The following is a 20,520-nucleotide window of genomic DNA, read 5'->3' on the forward strand; positions in this document are numbered from 1 at the left end:
CATTGTCCTGGCCTTTCTCAGATCTCACGGGTGGAAAGTGAACGTAGAAAAAAGTTCTCTATCTCCGTCAACAAGGGTTCCCTTCTTGGGAACAATAATAGACTCCTTAGAAATGAGGATTTTTCTGACAGAGGCCAGAAAATCAAAACTTCTAAACTCTTGTCAAATACTTCATTCTGTTCCTCTTCCTTCCATAGCGCAGTGCATGGAAGTAATAGGTTTGATGGTAGCGGCAATGGACATAGTTCCTTTTGCGCGAATTCATCTAAGACCATTACAACTGTGCATGCTCAGTCAGTGGAATGGGGACTATACAGACTTGTCTCCGACGATACAAGTAGATCAGAGGACCAGAGATTCACTCCGTTGGTGGCTGTCCCTGGACAACCTGTCACAGGGGATGAGCTTCCGCAGACCAGAGTGGGTCATTGTCACGACCGACGCCAGTCTGGTGGGCTGGGGCGCGGTCTGGGGACCCCTGAAAGCTCAGGGTCTTTGGTCTCGGGAAGAATCTCTTCTCCCGATAAATATTCTGGAACTGAGAGCGATATTCAATGCTCTCAAGGCTTGGCCTCAGCTAGCGAAGGCCAAGTTCATACGGTTTCAATCAGACAACATGACGACTGTTGCGTACATCAACCATCAGGGGGGAACAAGGAGTTCCCTGGCGATGGAAGAAGTGACCAAAATCATTCAATGGGCGGAGACTCACTCCTGCCATTTGTCTGCAATCCACATCCCAGGAGTGGAAAATTGGGAAGCGGATTTTCTGAGTCGTCAGACATTTCATCCGGGGGAGTGGGAACTCCATCCGGAAATCTTTGCCCAAATTACTCAATTGTGGGGCATTCCAGACATGGATCTGATGGCCTCTCGTCAGAACTTCAAGGTTCCTTGCTACGGGTCCAGATCCAGGGATCCCAAGGCGACTCTAGTAGATGCACTAGTAGCACCTTGGACCTTCAAACTAGCTTATGTATTCCCGCCGTTTCCTCTCATCCCCAGGCTGGTAGCCAGGATCAATCAGGAGAGGGCATCGGTGATCTTGATAGCTCCTGCGTGGCCACGCAGGACTTGGTATGCAGACCTGGTGAATATGTCATCGGCTCCACCATGGAAGCTACCTTTGAGACGAGACCTTCTTGTTCAAGGTCCGTTCGAACATCCGAATCTGGTCTCACTCCAACTGACTGCTTGGAGATTGAACGCTTGATCTTATCAAAGCGAGGGTTCTCAGATTCTGTCATTGATACTCTTGTTCAGGCCAGAAAGCCTGTAACTAGAAAAATCTACCACAAAATATGGAAAAATATATCTGTTGGTGTGAATCTAACGGATTCCCTTGGGACAAGGTAAAAATTCCTAAGATTCTATCCTTTCTTCAAGAAGGTTTGGAGAAAGGATTATCTGCAAGTTCTTTGAAGGGACAGATTTCTGCCTTGTCTGTGTTACTTCACAAAAAGCTGGCAGCTGTGCCAGATGTTCAAGCCTTTGTTCAGGCTCTGGTTAGAATCAAGCCTGTTTACAAACCTTTGACTCCTCCTTGGAGTCTCAATTTAGTTCTTTCAGTTCTTCAGGGGGTTCCGTTTGAACCCTTACATTCCGTTGATATTAAGTTATTATCTTGGAAAGTTTTGTTTTTGGTTGCAATTTCTTCTGCTAGAAGAGTTTCAGAATTATCTGCTCTGCAGTGTTCTCCTCCTTATCTGGTGTTCCATGCAGATAAGGTGGTTTTGCGTACTAAACCTGGTTTTCTTCCGAAAGTTGTTTCTAACAAAAACATTAACCAGGAGATAGTCGTGCCTTCTTTGTGTCCGAATCCAGTTTCAAAGAAGGAACGTTTGTTGCACAATTTGGATGTAGTTCGTGCTCTAAAATTCTATTTAGATGCTACAAAGGATTTTAGACAAACATCTTCCTTGTTTGTTGTTTATTCTGGTAAAAGGAGAGGTCAAAAAGCAACTTCTACCTCTCTCTCTTTTTGGATTAAAAGCATCATCAGATTGGCTTACGAGACTGCCGGACGGCAGCCTCCTGTAAGAATCACAGCTCATTCCACTAGGGCTGTGGCTTCCACATGGGCCTTCAAGAACGAGGCTTCTGTTGATCAGATATGTAAGGCAGCGACTTGGTCTTCACTGCACACTTTTACTAAATTTTACAAATTTGATACTTTTGCTTCTTCTGAGGCTATTTTTGGGAGAAAGGTTTTGCAAGCCGTGGTGCCTTCCATCTAGGTGACCTGATTTGCTCCCTCCCTTCATCCGTGTCCTAAAGCTTTGGTATTGGTTCCCACAAGTAAGGATGACGCCGTGGACCGGACACACCTATGTTGGAGAAAACAGAATTTATGTTTACCTGATAAATTACTTTCTCCAACGGTGTGTCCGGTCCACGGCCCGCCCTGGTTTTTTAATCAGGTCTGATAATTTATTTTCTTTAACTACAGTCACCACGGTATCATATGATTTCTCCTATGCAAATATTCCTCCTTTACGTCGGTCGAATGACTGGGGAAGGCGGAGCCTAGGAGGGATCATGTGAGCAGCTTTGCTGGGCTCTTTGCCATTTCCTGTTGGGGAAGAGAATATCCCACAAGTAAGGATGACGCCGTGGACCGGACACACCGTTGGAGAAAGTAATTTATCAGGTAAACATAAATTCTGTTTTTTCAATGTTTCTAGATAGGAGCCACTAAAATTAAAGAGGTCCAAGGTATCAGAGGTAGGGCCACTCAACACGGTCGAAGGCCTTTTCCGCATCTAAGGATAGCAGAAAGGCCTCCGAGTTTCCTCTCCCTGGGTGGGCCTGTTCCCTTTCCCAATAGTGATTGATGACGTGGAGCACACCCCTCAAATTGATAACCAGGGTCCTTCCGTACACAAAACCAGTTTGATCAGAATCAAGTAAGGTGGGCAATATAGTTTTTAAACGATTTGCAAGAAGTTTGGTGAAAATCTTGTAGTCCGAATTTAGGAGCGATATGGGGCGATAAGATCCCGGTTCCAAAGGGTTTCTACCTGGTTTTGGGATTAGGGTTATGTGCACGGAGGAAAAAGTAGCAGAGGGGAGACTATCTCCCTCGAAAAGAGCACCATACATTTTGGTGAGTATAGGGGACACCTGTGGCATAAGCAGACGATATAGTTCTACCGGTAGACCATCAGGACCCGCCGCTTTGCCCAAAGTTAGCGATTTGATAGTAGCTTGTACTTCCTCCAAGGAGATAGGGGCATTAAGAGAGCTCAACTGGTCGTCAGTTAAACTCGGGGGTGATACTGATCTCCAAAACGTCTCTAGTATCTCTGCTGGAGGTTCGGCTTGTCTAGCATACAGATGTCTATAATACAGAGCAAAGCCTTCCGCAATATCTATTGGAGTGGTATAGACGTTGTCTTGTAGTTGTATGGCTGCTATCTCCCGCCCAACTTCTCTTTTGTTCACTAAGTTGGCAAGCAGTCTGCCCGATCTGTTGCCATATCTATGAAACCTGGCAGCTGATTTCAGCAGTTCTGACGCCGCTCTCTGCTTCAAGAAGGTGTCTAGCTCCTCCTTTGCAAGCACGAAGGCGCTGTGCATTTCCCTGGAGTTAATTGCAGTGTTTCTCTAAAAAGAGCGTTCCAGTTCTTTCTGCAACTCCGTATATCTTTGCTGCGCTCTGTGTTTCAGATTAGCTACATAAGAGATGATGTGTCCCGTAAGAACCGATTTAGCGGTGTCCCAGAACAGTTGTGGTTCATTCAAGTGTTGTTGGTTGTCCGTATAATAGTCGTTCCAACAGTGTATAAGATATTTTTGGAAAGTTTCCGAGGTCACAAGATATGATGGGAATCTTCGTGTGTTTTTATTTGGCCTAGGTTTAGTGAGTCCCAGTGTCAAGCCCACTGGGGCATGGTCTGAGAGCAGGATCGAATATATTTTTTCCCGGTCTACCCTGGGTATCAGAGTCTCCGATATCCAGAACATGTCTATTCTAGACAACGAGCCCGCTGCCTTAGATATGCACGTGTAACTCCTATCCAGGGGGTGCCTCCTTCTCCATATGTCGCACACCGCCAGTTCAGACTGTAATTTTGCGAAAAATTTTTATTTGAATTTCCCCTTGTGTCTTGGTAGGCTGGTACCGGTAGCTGCGGAGCCGAGCCATGATCTGTCTAACTGAGGATTTGGAGCAAGGTTAAAATCCCCTCCGATTATAAGCGGGGTCCCCATAAAGGGGGCCAATGTTTGTATCAATGTATCCCAGAAAGCTAGTGTTTTAGTATTTGGGGCATATATGTTACAGAGGGTATAAGTGGTATGGTGGAGCTTGATTTGCAGTATCAGGAACCTACCCTCCCTATCTTTATGTGTATGTAGAATTTCTATTGCTGAGCGTTTGCCAAACAGAATAGCCAAACCCCTACTAGAGCTAGTATATGAGAGGTAAGAGATCGCCCCTACCCAAGCCTGTTGCAGTTTGTCATGTTCAGAGTCTATTAGGTGGGTTTCTTGAAGAAACGCAATGTCAGAGTCCAACTTTTGCAAGTGGGACAGAATCGACCTCCTCTTTACTGGGGAGTTAATACCTCCCACATTCCAGGATGTCAGTTTAAGCGTCATTTGCAGTATCCGTCAAGGAGGGCCTGTAGAAGAAAAGAGAGGGGGAGGAGGAGGAGAGATAGAGAAGAAAGAGAGGGGGAGAGCGAGATAAGGAAAAAAAAAAAAAGAAAGCCTGATGCTGTTCTGTGGATGCGAATATGTTGGGATAGGGAAACCTTAATTGGCTTTAACACTATTGTAATCTTGTTCATGGACAAAAGCGTAGGTGTAAGTAGGTCTATATATATAGTCTTCCCAAGCCTCAAACTACTTCTCATAGGTATAAGGATAAAGTGTAAGAGTTTCTGTCCCCTGTGACTCTGGTATATCTATGCAAAGACATATAATGGTACAGTACAGTGGTAAAGCAAAAGTGGGAATTATCACAGCTGGCATTTAAACATGTGTCTGCTCCCCACCAGTCCATCAAACATGAAAGCTTCTATAAACAAAACAGGCATAACTTTCCATATGACAGTAAGAACATTCAGCTGATGGAAGCATTGATGTGCACAATATGACATAATATGATATAGTATAATAATAAGGCCCAGAGCCATATACAGATCTCTCTGTTTTCTTAGGTTAAGTTGACTCAGGTACAAGGGGACTACATGGCTCTGCATCCCCTGCAGCTCCAGAAACGTGTGCCATATCATGAAAAGAAGGTATATACTGACACAGTGTAATGGTGGGAGGCTAGTATATCTATATAATACTAGTGGGCCCCGAAAATTAAGGCGATATATAGCAGGGTTCACACATGATATGCTGCTCATGGGTAAAGCGGACACAGCATATAGAAGGTCTTGGGAAGCCACTTGTAAGGGGATCGGGTCATATTTAGATTGTGTGTGGAAGTGGGGCTATAAGTGAGTCAGTTGACTGTCTATTCGCCACAAAGCACAAGGGCACACCCAGGGACAATTAAGCGAGGATGTGAGGGTTAAAATTATAGTTATCATCGGTCTGCAAGATATTGGTTGGCAGTTAATCATACACCCATGGACCACACATCTATCAAATACCAACATAGTCATGAACAGAGCAAACATGTTCCCCCATACAGCAGAGAGAGTACCTAGTTGTTAAACATATAAGTGCAGACAATAGTAGGCATAAATTGTCACATTGCAGTAATAAAATCCTAGTATGCATATGAAATACTGACAGGCATTGACACAGTTGATGATATATAGTAAAATCTTTGAACAATATTCTATCTATTAGTAGGATAAATACAGCACAAAAAGTGGACTGGTTGTATACAATTTGCATGTGAGGGATAGGCCATAGATAATTCATATATCTGTCCATCTGTCTCAGAATTGCATAGCAGCCACTGAGAACTAAGACCGGGTCCAGGATGCATGGTCTAGTTTTACATATAATAAGATAGTGCAATGTCTGCTTGTCTACAGTTAAGTTAGAGGGCATAGAGGCTAAGGCTCTCAATCTAGGTACCATTAGCTCCAGTAAAATATTTGAACAAGTAAAAAACACAATCAACCTTAAAACATTTAACCAGAATTGGCACAACAGGTGCAACTGTATTGGGCCTGTGGGGGTTAGAATTATAGTTATCATCGGTCTGCAAGATATTGGTTGGCAGTTAATCATACACCCATGGACCACACATCTATCAAATACCAACATAGTCATGAACAGAACAAACATGTTCCCCCATACAGCAGAGAGAGTACCTAGTTGTTAAACATATAAGGGCAGACAATAGTAGGCATAAATTGTCACATTGCAGTAATAAAATCCTAGTATGCATATGAAATACTGACAGGCATTGACACAGTTGATGATATATAGTAAAATATTTGAACAATATTCTATCTATTAGTAGGATAAATACAGCACAAAAAGTGGACTGGTTGTATACAATTTGCATGTGAGGGATAGGCCATAGATAATCCATATATCTGTCCATCTGTCTCAGAGTTGCATAGGGGCCACTGAGAACTAAGACCGGATCCAGGATGCATGGTCTAATTTTACATATAATAAGATAGTGCAATGTCTGCTTGTCTACAGTTAAGTTAGAAGGCATAGAGGCTAAGGCTCTCAATCTAGGTACCATTAACTTCAGTAAAATATTTGAACAAGTAAAAAACACAATCAACCTTAAAACATTTAACCAGAATTGGCACAACAGGTGCAACTGTATTGGGCCTATGCAAGCACATCACCCTTGGGTGCTCCGAAGAGGAGCACTTCTGGGCCACCTTATCCATTAGTAATGATAAACAATATATAGTTACGTATTAGCTCCTGTCCATGGATCTCAGCCAGCTTCCTGCTGTCGCTTTTCTGATTCCAGGTAGCTCTCCACCGCCTGGGGGGAGTGGAAAAACTTAGGGCCAGAGGATGTTTGTAAGCGGAGTTTAGCTGGGAACAGCAAGGCCACTTGTCGGCCCTGCTCGTACAGACGTGAGCAGATCGGTGAAAAATCTTTGCATTGTTTGGTGACCTCCGTCGAGAAGTCCTGAAACACCAAAAGTCTAGTACCTTCGTACAAGACTTATTTTTTCATCCGGTAAGCTCTCAGGATCTTCAGCTTCTCTTGGAAGTTAAGGCATTTAAAGATCAGTTGCCTTGGTTTCTGGTTACTGGTTTCCAAATTTCGCTCAGGGCCCACTCTGTGAGCTCTTTCGATATCCAGGGGTAAAAGATCCTGCGGTATACCCAAAAGCTTTGGAAGAACAAGTGCCGCAAAGGCCAGCAGGTCTTTACCTTTGACCTTCTCCGGTAGTCACACCACTCGTAAATTATTACAGCGGCTACGGTTCTCTAAGTCATCCACTCGCTCCTGCAATAGTTTGTTTTGGCGGAGGATTTGTTGTATGGAGTTGCTTGTTTCCACTTGCCTGTCCTCTACTTCTGATATACGGCCTTCTGCGTCAGAGAGACGCTTGGAGAATTGTCTGACTTCACTAGTCAAGGTGTCTAGGCCTGCCTGCAGAGTCTCCATTTTAGGCAAAAAAAAAGGATTTCAGTTCCTTCAGTAACTGAGTGTGATCTCCCATGGTCTTGGCACTGGTGTCAATGTTTATCTCAACCACCGCCTGAGTCTCCATTTGATATTTAGATTTTCTATCATTTTTTTTGTCCTTCTGGCTCATGGTGTCAGTCTGAGGGGGAGTCAGCTTAAAGAAATATTTATCCACTTTCATCAGTGTGTCCTGTACAAATTGACAGTGCAGATACTAAAAAGGAGTGCGTGTTGGATAAGGCAAGCACAGTATATGCCTAGAGAATGTTCCCCTATGTTGAAGTGACAGGTTATAAAGTGATTCTGAAGTGCGCAGCGCACTATCTCCTAGCTCACAGAATCAGGGGGACAGCAGATTTTCACCTCTTGTGTTGTGAGTGTTGAGCCTGTCGCAGTTCAGTTTGTAAAAGTGTGCGGTGCTTTTGCAGTCCGGTCTCCCCACGTGGCTCCCCACCAAGCCTCACCATCTCTGTGCAGTCGTAATATCTCTCTGCAGGGTTAGATAGGTCTAAGGCCTAAGCCACGTGGGATCATATTGTTGCGGTAGAATGGAGCCAGGTTAGTAAGTGCCCTGTCCCTCAGTAGCTTCTAATATACGTCTTTGTATGTGTCCTTATACAACCGGACAGTGGGGGTCTTTACTGCAATATCCCTTTTATAGATGTTTAAACTGTAGGGGGTGGTTAACAGTCTGTGACCTGCGTATCTCCCCTGCCCCCCCTTGTGACCTCTCGGTTCCCCTTATCTGGGTTCAGTAGAGTCTCTCACCCCTCGTAACTCCTAGGGATGTATCTCCTCTCTGGATGTTAGGTCGATCGGCGTGCATTCAGAGCGGGCCGTAGCTGTAGGGAGTCCAAGATGGCGCAGCAGCGTCTAGTGTCCTTTATGTTCCGGAGCTCCCGGCGGCCAGGATCGTTGTTATTGGTCCTGCACACTAAAGTAAACGGCCGGCATGTGTGTCCTCCATCAGGCAAGTCTGTTGTGTGGGGTCGGGCAGCTCAAAAAGTAGCGTTATATGAGGCAGTTTAGCTCAGTTTTGCGGAGCTCTCTTTCTCTGCGGCTGCACAGGAAGCCCATCTACCGGAAGTCCTCATTTCTTATTTCTTAATGTTTTTGCAACACATTTTTTTTTCTGTATGTCAAAAAAATAAAATAAAATGTTTTTTGTTTTTTTCTCCTAGTTTGAATAATCTTTTATCCTGATATCATTTGTGATCTGTTGTGTTGAATTGTAGTTAAAAAAAAAAAAACTTTGTATAATTTAAGCATAATTTAGGTTAACCAACGATGCTCTGTTTTAAATTGTAGGTGGTGGCAGCAAGTAATAAATTAGATGAGTGTAGGTTTAGCGGTTAATAGTGTAGTGTTTATACCCTGTTATGGAATAGTGATAGAATATTGTCATTAACCCTTTTAAAGCCACACTTCCCACTGTTGCAGAGTGGCAGATAGCTTTGTTACAATTCCTTTACAGGCAATACATTCTTCTTGTACATCTTTTTATTAAGTGATTTTTTTTTTTTGTATGTTTTAATAACACTAAGCAGTTATGCTACTGAACTGGTATTGTATTCACTTGCGTCTGTGCATGTGTACACTGGAGGTTGAGTGAACCTGTGCTGCTCAGACATTTGCATCTGCAAATTAAGCTGACCGGTTTGAACTGTGAAGTGACTGAGGATCTCCGGGGGAGGGGGGGTGTACTTATGCATATTTGTTTCACTGCTTATCTTATCTCTTTGCTTATGGTTATATAACGCCTGTAGCAATTAGTTTTCCAGCAAGTCAATGTAATGCAAAGATAAGTTGTTTTTTGCTCATTCATGTGTTATATGCTGTGAAAATTCTATAGTGAGTGATTATACAAATGATCAGTTCAGGCTGCTATTATCGGTTTGCAGTGCTTTGCATCTTTCCTACTGAGTTGTTTGAGAACTTGGCTGTTGGTGAAGGCCAGAGGTGTGGGCCATGATTTATTTTTAGGTTTATATCCCAGTTATCTTGCTCTTGGGACTTGTATTTCTCGCTCCATTTCTCTGCCTCTTTAGTGAAGAGAATGGCATTGTTCTGTGAAAGCGTTGTGCTGTCCCTTGTGTCATTATTGGGACCAGAGTCTGTGGTATTCTAAAACGGTGTGTGTTCAATCCATATCACATGCTATCCAGAGAGCATCTACATATAAAGGCCTAGTTCCATTTTTACATTTTTGCTACAGTTTTACTCTCTTCTTATTCCTAAAAGCAAAACACATTTAAAATAAATAAATCAATAAATAAATATTATGTTAACATTTATGGATAGTAAGTCGGTTGCTGTGTTTTTGGTTTGTCTTTGAGTGTCAGTTAACAGTAACCTTAACCTTGAAAAGCTACAAACCTTTATTCTCTAGGACTATTTGAAAAGAATGACGCGCATCATTTAATTCCGGTTAGTATTTATTTACTCCGCTGAGTTTTATGACATTGACCACAATTTGAATGTATTTGTTGAGCTGTGGTAATAAACATAACCGTAAAGTGTAGAGCAGTTATGAAGCTGTGTTTGGCCTTCAGTGCAAGAATGGGAAACATTTACAAATGCTTTTCTTTTCTTTCTGACCAGATGTACAATTATTTCTGCTCTGTTTTTATGGTAGATGTAATTATTGTTTAAATCTTCAATGCAGCATGTTGTGTATTGAAAGGAAAATGCAATCTCTGAAAATGTACTCACTGCAGCTTTCTTTATGTTATAAATAATAATCAGTAGCTTTACTATTTCAAACATGCAATGTATTAAGTACCATTAAATGTATATATTTTTTCCTACATATATATATTATTTTTTTTTATATATATAGATAGATAGATAGATGTATATATATTTTGTCTGCATGCTGTTTGTGTATGTGTGTGTGTTAACTTGGTTTAGTCACCTGGTTATTTTATTAGTTACACTTGTAATCATTTAGTTTTATTTAAAAGGGGAAAAAAGTGCTTATGTAGATATTTAAAATATTTTGTAATTTTTTTCATAAAAATGCTGAGAGTCCTTGAGCCATTACTCCTAGTTATTCGACTCCTGACCACTAGAAGGAAGCAAAGGTTCCAAAAAAAACTGCAAAAGACCTTAAAAACCCATCCTTCCTCATTGGAAACTAGTCTTATCTTTGCCTCTGCAGGAGGAAGGTAAAGAATGGAGATGCTCCAGATGTTCTTCTGTGAGAGGAGTTCTCAGATCGATTTGAGGCCCACCATGAATGAAATTAATTGATTAGGAAAGTTCTTACAAAATTATGTTTTTATATAGTGATCTGTGTTTGGGTCTTTGCGCGCATTTTTTTTTTTTTTATTGCGCAGCGGCTTGATTCACACCTAGTCTGTTAGCATGTAGAGATTAGTTTGCGCGCACATATAGTATTGTCAAGCTTTGTTAGCGTGCTGCTTAGATGTGAGTGTATAGGCTTTTTAACATGCATTAGAATTACTTTGCACACACATTTTAATGCAGGGTATAATGATCCTTTCGTCTGCTTTATTCATATTTTGCTGAGAGGGTAAGATTTTCAATTCTATTTTGAAGTTTTTACTTCTTTTGAAGCAGCTTTTGGTAGGAAAGTTTCTCAGGCAGTGTTTTCTGGACATTAAATATTGTTGTGTACATATATAATGTTTTTGTAACATATAAAATAATTTGAAAAAAGAGGAGAGAAAAGAAAGAATAAATAATAAGAAAAATATGTTTAGATATTGATTAATTTTTTCTTGTCCCAATCTTATTACTCGTGGACTCCACATCTTGGGTATTAGTTTCCCTGGGGTAATGGTTCATGCACTCTCCTCACTTTTATGAAAGAAAATATAATTTATGCTTACCTGATTTTATGGTGGTGAGAGTCCTTGAGACCCTACCCACTTTTAAGTAGATTTTTAAATTATTTTGTATTGTATTTTTTTTTTATTGTATTTTTTTTTTTTTATTGTATTCAGAATGTTTTTCTCAGGGTTATCAAATTGGATTCAGGACAAGGCCTCCCAGAGCAAGGCTTATTCTATCCAATGTTCCAAGGAACCCTGTAAAAGCTGTAAATTTGGAAGTTATGGGAGTGATTATTCCAGTTCCTTTGCAGGGGATGTGATTTAATTCAAACATCTTCATTGTTCCAACGAATGAAGGCACTTTTAGACCAGTTCTTAATCTAAAAACTCTGAGCAAGTTTATAAGGATTCCATCTTTCAGAATACAAACTATCGGGACTAGTCTGCCTTTTGTTCAGTAAGGTCTGTTTATGTCTACAATTGGTTAAAAGGATGCTTGACTTCATGTTCCAATTCACAGAGAACATTTACAGTTTGAGGTTTGCTATTCTGGACAAGCAGTTTTTTGCACTGCCATTTGGTCTTGCTACAGCTCCAAGAATATTTTTCAAGGTACTAGGGGCTTTTTTGTCTTAAATCAGATCTCATGCTATTGCAGTATTCCCTTACCTGTACACTATCTTGGTTCAAGCTCCATCTTTTCCTTTAGCAGTATTTCACACCATCCATCTCTTATTGTTTCTTCGAAAGCATGGTTGGAGCATCAATTTTTTAAAGAGTTATTTTGTTCCTCAGACAAAGGTTACTTTTCCTAGGTTTCCAAATAGACTCAGTGTCCTTTCTCTAACAGAGCAGAGACGGTTAAGATTGGTTTCAGCTTGTCTTTTGTTTCCTTCAATGGCTCTGTGTATGGAAGTACTAGGTCTCATGATTGCATCCTCAGATGCAATTCCATTTGCTCGATTTCACACAAGGTCATGTGTGCTGTGTCATTGGACATCATTTCATTTTTTGCCTAAGGTTTTTTTCTTCAGATAACATTGGTAGAAAATTTGTTGTTCCTTCTTTGTGTCCTGAGCCTAAGACTGCTTCTGAAAGATCTTTGCATTCTCTGGATGTTGTTAGGGCATTGAAATATTATGTTGATGCTACTAAGGATTCTAGACATACTTTCAGTTTGTTTCTTCTTTTTTTTCTGGGCCTATTAAAGGTCAGAAGGCCTTTGCTATTTCTTTAGCCTCTTGGTTAAAACTTTTGTTTCACCAAGCTTAATTGGAGGCAGGTCAGCCTTCACCGGAGCAGAATACTGCTCATTCTACTAGGTCAGTTGCCACTTATTGGGCATTTAAAATGAGACTTCAGTTGATCAAATTTGCAAGGCAGCTACTTGGTCTTCCTTGCATACTTTTAATAAATTCTACCATTTCTCCAACATAGGTGTGTCCGGTCCACGGCGTCATCCTTACTTGTGGGATATTCTCTTCCCCAACAGGAAATGGCAAAGAGCCCAGCAAAGCTGGTCACATGATCCCTCCTAGGCTCCGCCTACCCCAGTCATTCTCTTTGCCGTTGTACAGGCAACATCTCCACGGAGATGGCTTAGAGTTTTTTAGTGTTTAACTGTAGTTTTTATTATTCAATCAAGAGTTTGTTATTTTGAAATAGTGCTGGTATGTACTATTTACTCAGAAACAGAAAAGAGATGAAGATTTCTGTTTGTATGAGGAAAATGATTTTAGCAACCGTCACTAAAATCCATGGCTGTTCCACACAGGACTGTTGAGAGCAATTAACTTCAGTTGGGGGAACAGTGAGCAGTCTCTTGCTGCTTGAGGTATGACACATTCTAACAAGACGATGTAATGCTGGAAGCTGTCATTTTCCCTATGGGATCCGGTAAGCCATGTTTATTACGATCGTAAATAAGGGCTTCAAAAAGGGCTTATTAAGACTGTAGACTTTTTCTGGGCTAAATCGATTGATTATTAACACATATTTAGCCTTGAGGAATCATTTTATCTGGGTATTTTGATATAATATTATCGGCAGGCACTGTTTTAGACACCTTATTCTTTAGGAGCTTTCCCAAAGCATAGGCAGAGACTCATTTTCGCGCCGGTGTTGCGCACTTGTTTTTGAGAGGCATGGCATGCAGTCGCATGTGAGAGGAGCTCTGATACTTAGAAAAGACTTTCTGAAGGCGTCATTTGGTATCGTATTCCCCTTGGGGCTTGGTTGGGTCTCAGCAAAGCAGATACCAGGGACTGTTAAGGGGTTAAAGTTCAAAACGGCTCCGGTTCCGTTATTTTAAGGGTTAAAGCTTCCAAATTTGGTGTGCAATACTTTTAAGGCTTTAAGACACTGTGGTGAAAATTTGGTGAATTTTGAACAATTCCTTCATGTTTTTTCGCAATTGCAGTAATAAAGTGTGTTCAGTTTAAAATTTAAAGTGACAGTAACGGTTTTATTTTAAAACGTTTTTTGTACTTTGTTATCAAGTTTATGCCTGTTTAACATGTCTGAACTACCAGATAGACTGTGTTCTGAATGTGGGGAAGCCAGAATTCCTATTCATTTAAATAAATGTGATTTATATGACAATGACAATGATGCCCAAGATGATTCCTCAAGTGAGGGGAGTAAGCATGGTACTGCATCATTCCCTCCTTCGTCTACACGAGTCTTGCCCACTCAGGAGGCCCCTAGTACATCTAGCGCGCCAATACCCCTTACTATGCAACAATTAACGGCTGTAATGGATAATTCTGTCAAAAACATTTTAGCCAAAATGAACACTTATCAGCGTAAGCGCGACTGCTCTGTTTTAGATACTGAAGAGCATGACGACGCTGATAATAATATTTCTGAAGGGCCCCTAACCCAGTCTGATGGGGCCAGGGAGGTTTTGTCTGAGGGAGAAATTACTGATTCAGGGAACATTTCTCAACAAGCTGAACCTGATGTGATTGCATTTAAATTTAAGTTGGAACATCTCCGCATTCTGCTTAAGGAGGTATTATCCACTCTGGATGATTGTGACAAGTTGGTCATCCCAGAGAAACTATGTAAAATGGACAAGTTCCTAGAGGTGCCGGGGCTCCCAGAAGCTTTTCCTATACCCAAGCGGGTGGCGGACATTGTTAATAAAGAATGGGAAAGGCCCGGTATTCCTTTCGTCCCTCCCCCCATATTTAAAAAATTGTTTCCTATGGTCGACACCAGAAAGGACTTATGGCAGACAGTCCCCAAGGTCGAGGGAGCGGTTTCCACTTTAAACAAACGCACCACTATACCCATAGAGGATAGTTGTGCTTTCAAAGATCCTATGGATAAAAAATTAGAAGGTTTGCTTAAAAAGATGTTTGTTCAGCAGGGTTACCTTCTACAACCAATTTCATGCATTGTCCCTGTCGCTACAGCCGCATGTTTCTGGTTCGATGAGCTGATAAAGGCGGTCGATAGTGATTCTCCTCCTTTTGAGGAGATTATGGACAGAATCAATGCTCTCAAATTGGCTAATTCTTTCACCCTAGACGCCACTTTGCAATTGGCTAGGTTAGCGGCTAAGAATTCTGGGTTTGCTATTGTGGCGCGCAGAGCGCTTTGGTTGAAATCTTGGTCGGCTGATGCGTCTTCCAAGAACAAGCTACTTAACATTCCTTTCAAGGGGAAAACGCTGTTTGGCCCTGACTTGAAAGAGATTATCTCTGATATCACTGGGGGTAAGGGCCACGCCCTTCCTCAGGATCGGCCTTTCAAGGCAAAAAATAAACCTAATTTTCGTCCCTTTCGTAGAAACGGACCAGCCCAAGGTGCTACGTCCTCTAAGCAAGAGGGTAATTCTTCTCAAGCCAAGCCAGCTTGGAGACCAATGCAAGGCTGGAACAAGGGAAAGCAGGCCAAGAAACCTGCCACTGCTACCAAGACAGCATGAAATGTTGGCCCCCGATCCGGGACCGGATCTGGTGGGGGGCAGACTCTCTCTCTTCGCTCAGGCTTGGGCAAGAGATGTTCTGGATCCTTGGGCGCTAGAAATAGTCTCCCAAGGTTATCTTCTGGAATTCAAGGGACTTCCCCCAAGGGGGAGGTTCCACAGGTCTCAGTTGTCTTCAGACCACATAAAAAGACAGGCATTCTTACATTGTGTAGAAGACCTGTTAAAAATGGGAGTGATTCATCCTGTTCCATTAAGAGAACAAGGGATGGGGTTCTACTCCAATCTGTTTATAGTTCCCAAGAAAGAGGGAACGTTCAGACCAATCTTAGATCTCAAGATCTTAAACAAGTTTCTCAAGGTTCCATCGTTCAAGATGGAAACCATTCGAACAATTCTTCCTTCCATCCAGGAAGGTCAATTCATGACCACGGTGGATTTAAAGGATGCGTATCTACATATTCCTATCCACAAGGAACATCATCGGTTCCTGAGGTTCGCATTCCTGGACAAACATTACCAGTTTGTGGCGCTTCCTTTCGGATTAGCCACTGCTCCAAGGATTTTCACAAAGGTACTAGGGTCCCTTCTAGCTGTGCTAAGACCAAGGGGCATTGCTGTAGTACCTTACTTGGACGACATTCTGATTCAAGCGTCGTCCCTTCCTCAAGCAAAGGCTCACACGGACATTGTCCTGGCCTTTCTCAGATCTCACGGATGGAAAGTGAACGTGGAAAAGAGTTCTCTATCTCCGTCAACAAGGGTTCCCTTCTTGGGAACCATAATAGACTCCTTAGAAATGAGGATTTTTCTGACAGAGGCCAGAAAAACAAAACTTCTAGACTCTTGTCGGATACTTCATTCCGTTCCTCTTCCTTCCATAGCTCAGTGCATGGAAGTGATCGGGTTGATGGTAGCGGCAATGGACATAGTTCCTTTTGCACGCATTCATCTAAGACCATTACAACTGTGCATGCTCAGTCAGTGGAATGGGGACTATACAGACTTGTCTCCGAAGATACAAGTAAATCAGAGGACCAGAGACTCACTCCGTTGGTGGCTGTCCCTGGACAACCTGTCACGAGGGATGACATTCCGCAGACCAGAGTGGGTCATTGTCACGACCGACGCCAGTCTGATGGGCTGGGGCGCGGTCTGGGGATCCCTGAAAGCTCAGGGTCTTTGGTCTCGGGAAGAATCTCTTCTACCGATAAATATTCTGGAACTGAGAGCGATATTCAATGCTCTCAAGGCTTGGCCTCAGCTTGCGAGGGCCAAGTTCATACGGTTTCAATCAGACAACATGACAACTGTTGCGTACATCAACCATCAGGGGGGAACAAGGAGTTCCCTGGCGATGGAAGAAGTGACCAAAATCATTCTATGGGCGGAGTTTCACTCCTGCCACCTGTCTGCTATCCACATCCCAGGAGTGGAAAATTGGGAAGCGGATTTTCTGAGTCGTCAGACATTGCATCCGGGGGAGTGGGAACTCCATCCGGAAATCTTTGCCCAAGTCACTCAGCTGTGGGGCATTCCAGACATGGATCTGATGGCCTCTCGTCAGAACTTCAAAGTTCCTTGCTACGGGTCCAGATCCAGGGATCCCAAGGCGGCTTTAGTGGATGCACTAGTAGCACCTTGGACCTTCAAACTAGCTTATGTGTTCCCGCCGTTTCCTCTCATCCCCAGGCTGGTAGCCAGGATCAATCAGGAGAGGGCGTCGGTGATCTTGATAGCTCCTGCGTGGCCACGCAGGACTTGGTATGCAGATCTGGTGAATATGTCATCGGCTCCACCTTGGAAGCTACCTTTGAGACGAGACCTTCTTGTTCAGGGTCCGTTCGAACATCCGAATCTGGTTTCACTCCAGCTGACTGCTTGGAGATTGAACGCTTGATCTTATCGAAGCGAGGGTTCTCAGATCCTGTTATCGATACTCTTGTTCAGGCCAGGAAGCCTGTAACTAGAAAGATTTACCACAAAATTTGGAAAAAATATATCTGTTGGTGTGAATCTAAAGGATTCCCTTGGGACAAGGTTAAGATTCCTAGGATTCTATCCTTCCTTCAAGAAGGATTGGAAAAAGGTTTATCTGCAAGTTCCCTGAAGGGACAGATTTCTGCCTTGTCTGTGTTACTTCACAAAAAGCTGGCCGCTGTGCCAGATGTTCAAGCTTTTGTTCAGGCTCTGGTTAGAATTAAGCCTGTTTACAAACCTTTGACTCCTCCTTGGAGTCTCAATTTAGTTCTTTCAGTTCTTCAGGGGGTTCCGTTTGAACCCTTGCATTCCGTTGATATTAAGTTATTATCTTGGAAAGTTTTGTTTTTAGTTGCAATTTCTTCTGCTAGAAGAGTTTCAGAATTATCTGCTCTGCAGTGTTCTCCTCCTTATCTGGTGTTCCATGCAGATAAGGTGGTTTTTACGTACTAAACCTGGTTTTCTTCCAAAAGTTGTTTCTAACAAAAACATTAACCAGGAGATTATCGTACCTTCTCTGTGTCCGAAACCAGTTTCGAAGAAGGAACGTTTGTTGCACAATTTGGATGTTGTTCGCGCTCTAAAGTTCTATTTAGATGCTACAAAGGATTTTAGACAAACATCTTCCTTGTTTTGTTGTTTATTCCGGTAAAAGGAGAGGTCAAAAAGCAACTTCTACCTCTCTCTCTTTTTGGATTAAAAGCATCATCAGATTGGCTTATGAGACTGCCGGACGGCAGCCTCCCGAAAGAATCACAGCTCATTCCACTAGGGCTGTGGCTTCCACATGGGCCTTCAAGAACGAGGCTTCTGTTGATCAGATATGTAGGGCAGCGACTTGGTCTTCACTGCACACTTTTACCAAATTTTACAAGTTTGATACTTTTGCTTCTTCTGAGGCTATTTTTGGGAGAAAGGTTTTGCAAGCCGTGGTGCCTTCCATTTAGGTGACCTGATTTGCTCCCTCCCTTCATCCGTGTCCTAAAGCTTTGGTATTGGTTCCCACAAGTAAGGATGACGCCGTGGACCGGACACACCTATGTTGGAGAAAACAGAATTTATGTTTACCTGATAAATTACTTTCTCCAACGGTGTGTCCGGTCCACGGCCTGCCCTGGTTTTTTTAATCAGGTCTGATAATTTATTTTCTTTAACTACAGTCACCACGGTACCATATGGTTTCTCCTATGCAAATATTCCTCCTTAACGTCGGTCGAATGACTGGGGTAGGCGGAGCCTAGGAGGGATCATGTGACCAGCTTTGCTGGGCTCTTTGCCATTTCCTGTTGGGGAAGAGAATATCCCACAAGTAAGGATGACGCCGTGGACCGGACACACCGTTGGAGAAAGTAATTTATCAGGTAAACATAAATTCTGTTTTTTATGTTTCCGCTTCCTCTGCAGCAGCCTTTGGTACAAAAGGTTCTTCAGGCAGTTGTCTCAGTTTGATGATTATTCCTGTTTTAAGCATATTATTAAAAATATATATATATTGGGGTTGTGGATTTATTTTATCAGTGAAAAAGATGTTTTTAAATCTATCCCTTTGTTATTACTTGTGTACTCCACAGCTTGGGTATTAGTTTCCATGAGTTATGGATCATGAACTGTCACCACCTGTATGAAAGAAAACATAATTTATGCTTACCTGATGATAAATTTAATTCTTTCATGCTGGTGAGAGTCTCAAGACCCCATCCTTTGTTTTCTTGGGGTTAGATTTTTGTTTTACCTGCTCCTTTTTTGCTCTTATTCCTTTTTCTTTCCTTACTTGCTTGGCTATACGTTAGACTGAGGTATATGTGAGGTGGAAGGGGTTTTATAGGACTCTTGAGGTTTGGGAAGCTTTGCTTCCTCCTAGTGGTAGAGAAGAGTAATTCCCATCAGTAATGGATTGTGGACTCTCACCACCATTAAATAAATACATTTATCAGGTAAGCATAAATTATGTTTTTGTCCTCTTAGATTACAATTGCATTTATGCCAGCAACATTTATCAGTTTATTTACCTTCTATTTTTTATATGTAATAATGTTGAAGCCTTTATTAATGTATCATCTCATATCACATGTGATTTAATGTTAGAATACTACTTGTATGTCACATTTCGAGTAGGGTAAAATAACCTGTTGTTATTGTTGATATTATTATTATTACTATTACTATTATTTTCTATTAATTTAATAATATGCATTTGAAATGACTGTTTATAGATCTTTAAGGTTTAATTCCTTTATATATTTACGATCACGTTTTCTAAAAAGATAAATATTGAACTAGAGTATATGTTCTATAAAGCAAAAAGTGATTATGTGTTCAATCCATTGAATTCTGCAGTCAGTGCACTTTTTTTTCCCACCAAACATTGGTAGAATTTTAAACCATAGTTCATTGTGTTTATGACCCAGTGATTATTCTGCTAAAATGTGTGTAGGATAGATTTGCACAATCTGTCGCAGCATCTGTTTTCATCACATTTAGAAAATATTTTGTCTAACAATTAACGTAAAGTAACGTTACAGTTTGATAGTCAATGATCCTTTCTTTAATCTACTGTGTACAAATAATAATTTTATGTACAAGATAATAAATATTTCAGTCATCAAAAATGACATACTAGGAGAGGTGTGCAGATGAATTTGTAATTTGCAATTTATGTATGCGTGTATTTATTCATTGTATGTATTTATTCTTCACAGTTCTTTTGCAGTTGGCGAATGACACTTTGCCTATTGATATTACATTGTCTGTAGCTTATCTGCTTGCTTTGCCACAGGTAAGTTTATAGTTTATTGCACATATATTAATAGTTTATTGTATAGAGAATACAATTTTAAACAATTTTCTTGTATTATGAAACTTGCTTAATTTTCCTGCTGGGAGACAGCAGAACACATCAGTTGCGCCAATGACAAGAGGCGTATGTACAGACCCCAATAAGCAGCCAGTATTGCATTGCTGCATCTGAGCCTATGTAGGTATGTTTTTTCAACAAAAGATGCCATGATAACAAAGTAAAATAGATAATAGAAGTAAATTGGAAAACTGTTTAAAATTGCATGCTCTCTAAATCATGAAAGTTTAATTTCGACTTTGCTGTCCTTTAAAATAAATATCTAAGCTTTTTTTATATTGATAAAACAGTTTGATAAAACTTTAAAACAGGACCTTTTTAATGGGTTTACCACCTGGCTAAAATGTTAGTGAATATTAAGCTTAAATTAGAT

General features: G+C 41.5%; 1 protein-coding gene across 3 annotated transcripts in view; it reads left to right on the forward strand.

Moving 5' to 3' along the window:
- Positions 1 to 20,520, forward strand: part of NBAS (NBAS subunit of NRZ tethering complex) — a 1,903,611-nt gene that overhangs the window by 1,195,637 nt on the left and 687,454 nt on the right. For all 3 annotated transcript variants that reach the window (XM_053709663.1, XM_053709664.1, XM_053709665.1), the window contains one exon: positions 19,993 to 20,069. In XM_053709663.1, the coding sequence (XP_053565638.1) occupies positions 19,993 to 20,069 (77 nt within the window). The remainder of the gene's footprint in view (positions 1 to 19,992; positions 20,070 to 20,520) is intronic.

Source organism: Bombina bombina, chromosome 4 (genome assembly GCF_027579735.1).
Source record: "Bombina bombina isolate aBomBom1 chromosome 4, aBomBom1.pri, whole genome shotgun sequence".
Lineage (NCBI taxonomy): Eukaryota > Metazoa > Chordata > Amphibia > Anura > Bombinatoridae > Bombina > Bombina bombina.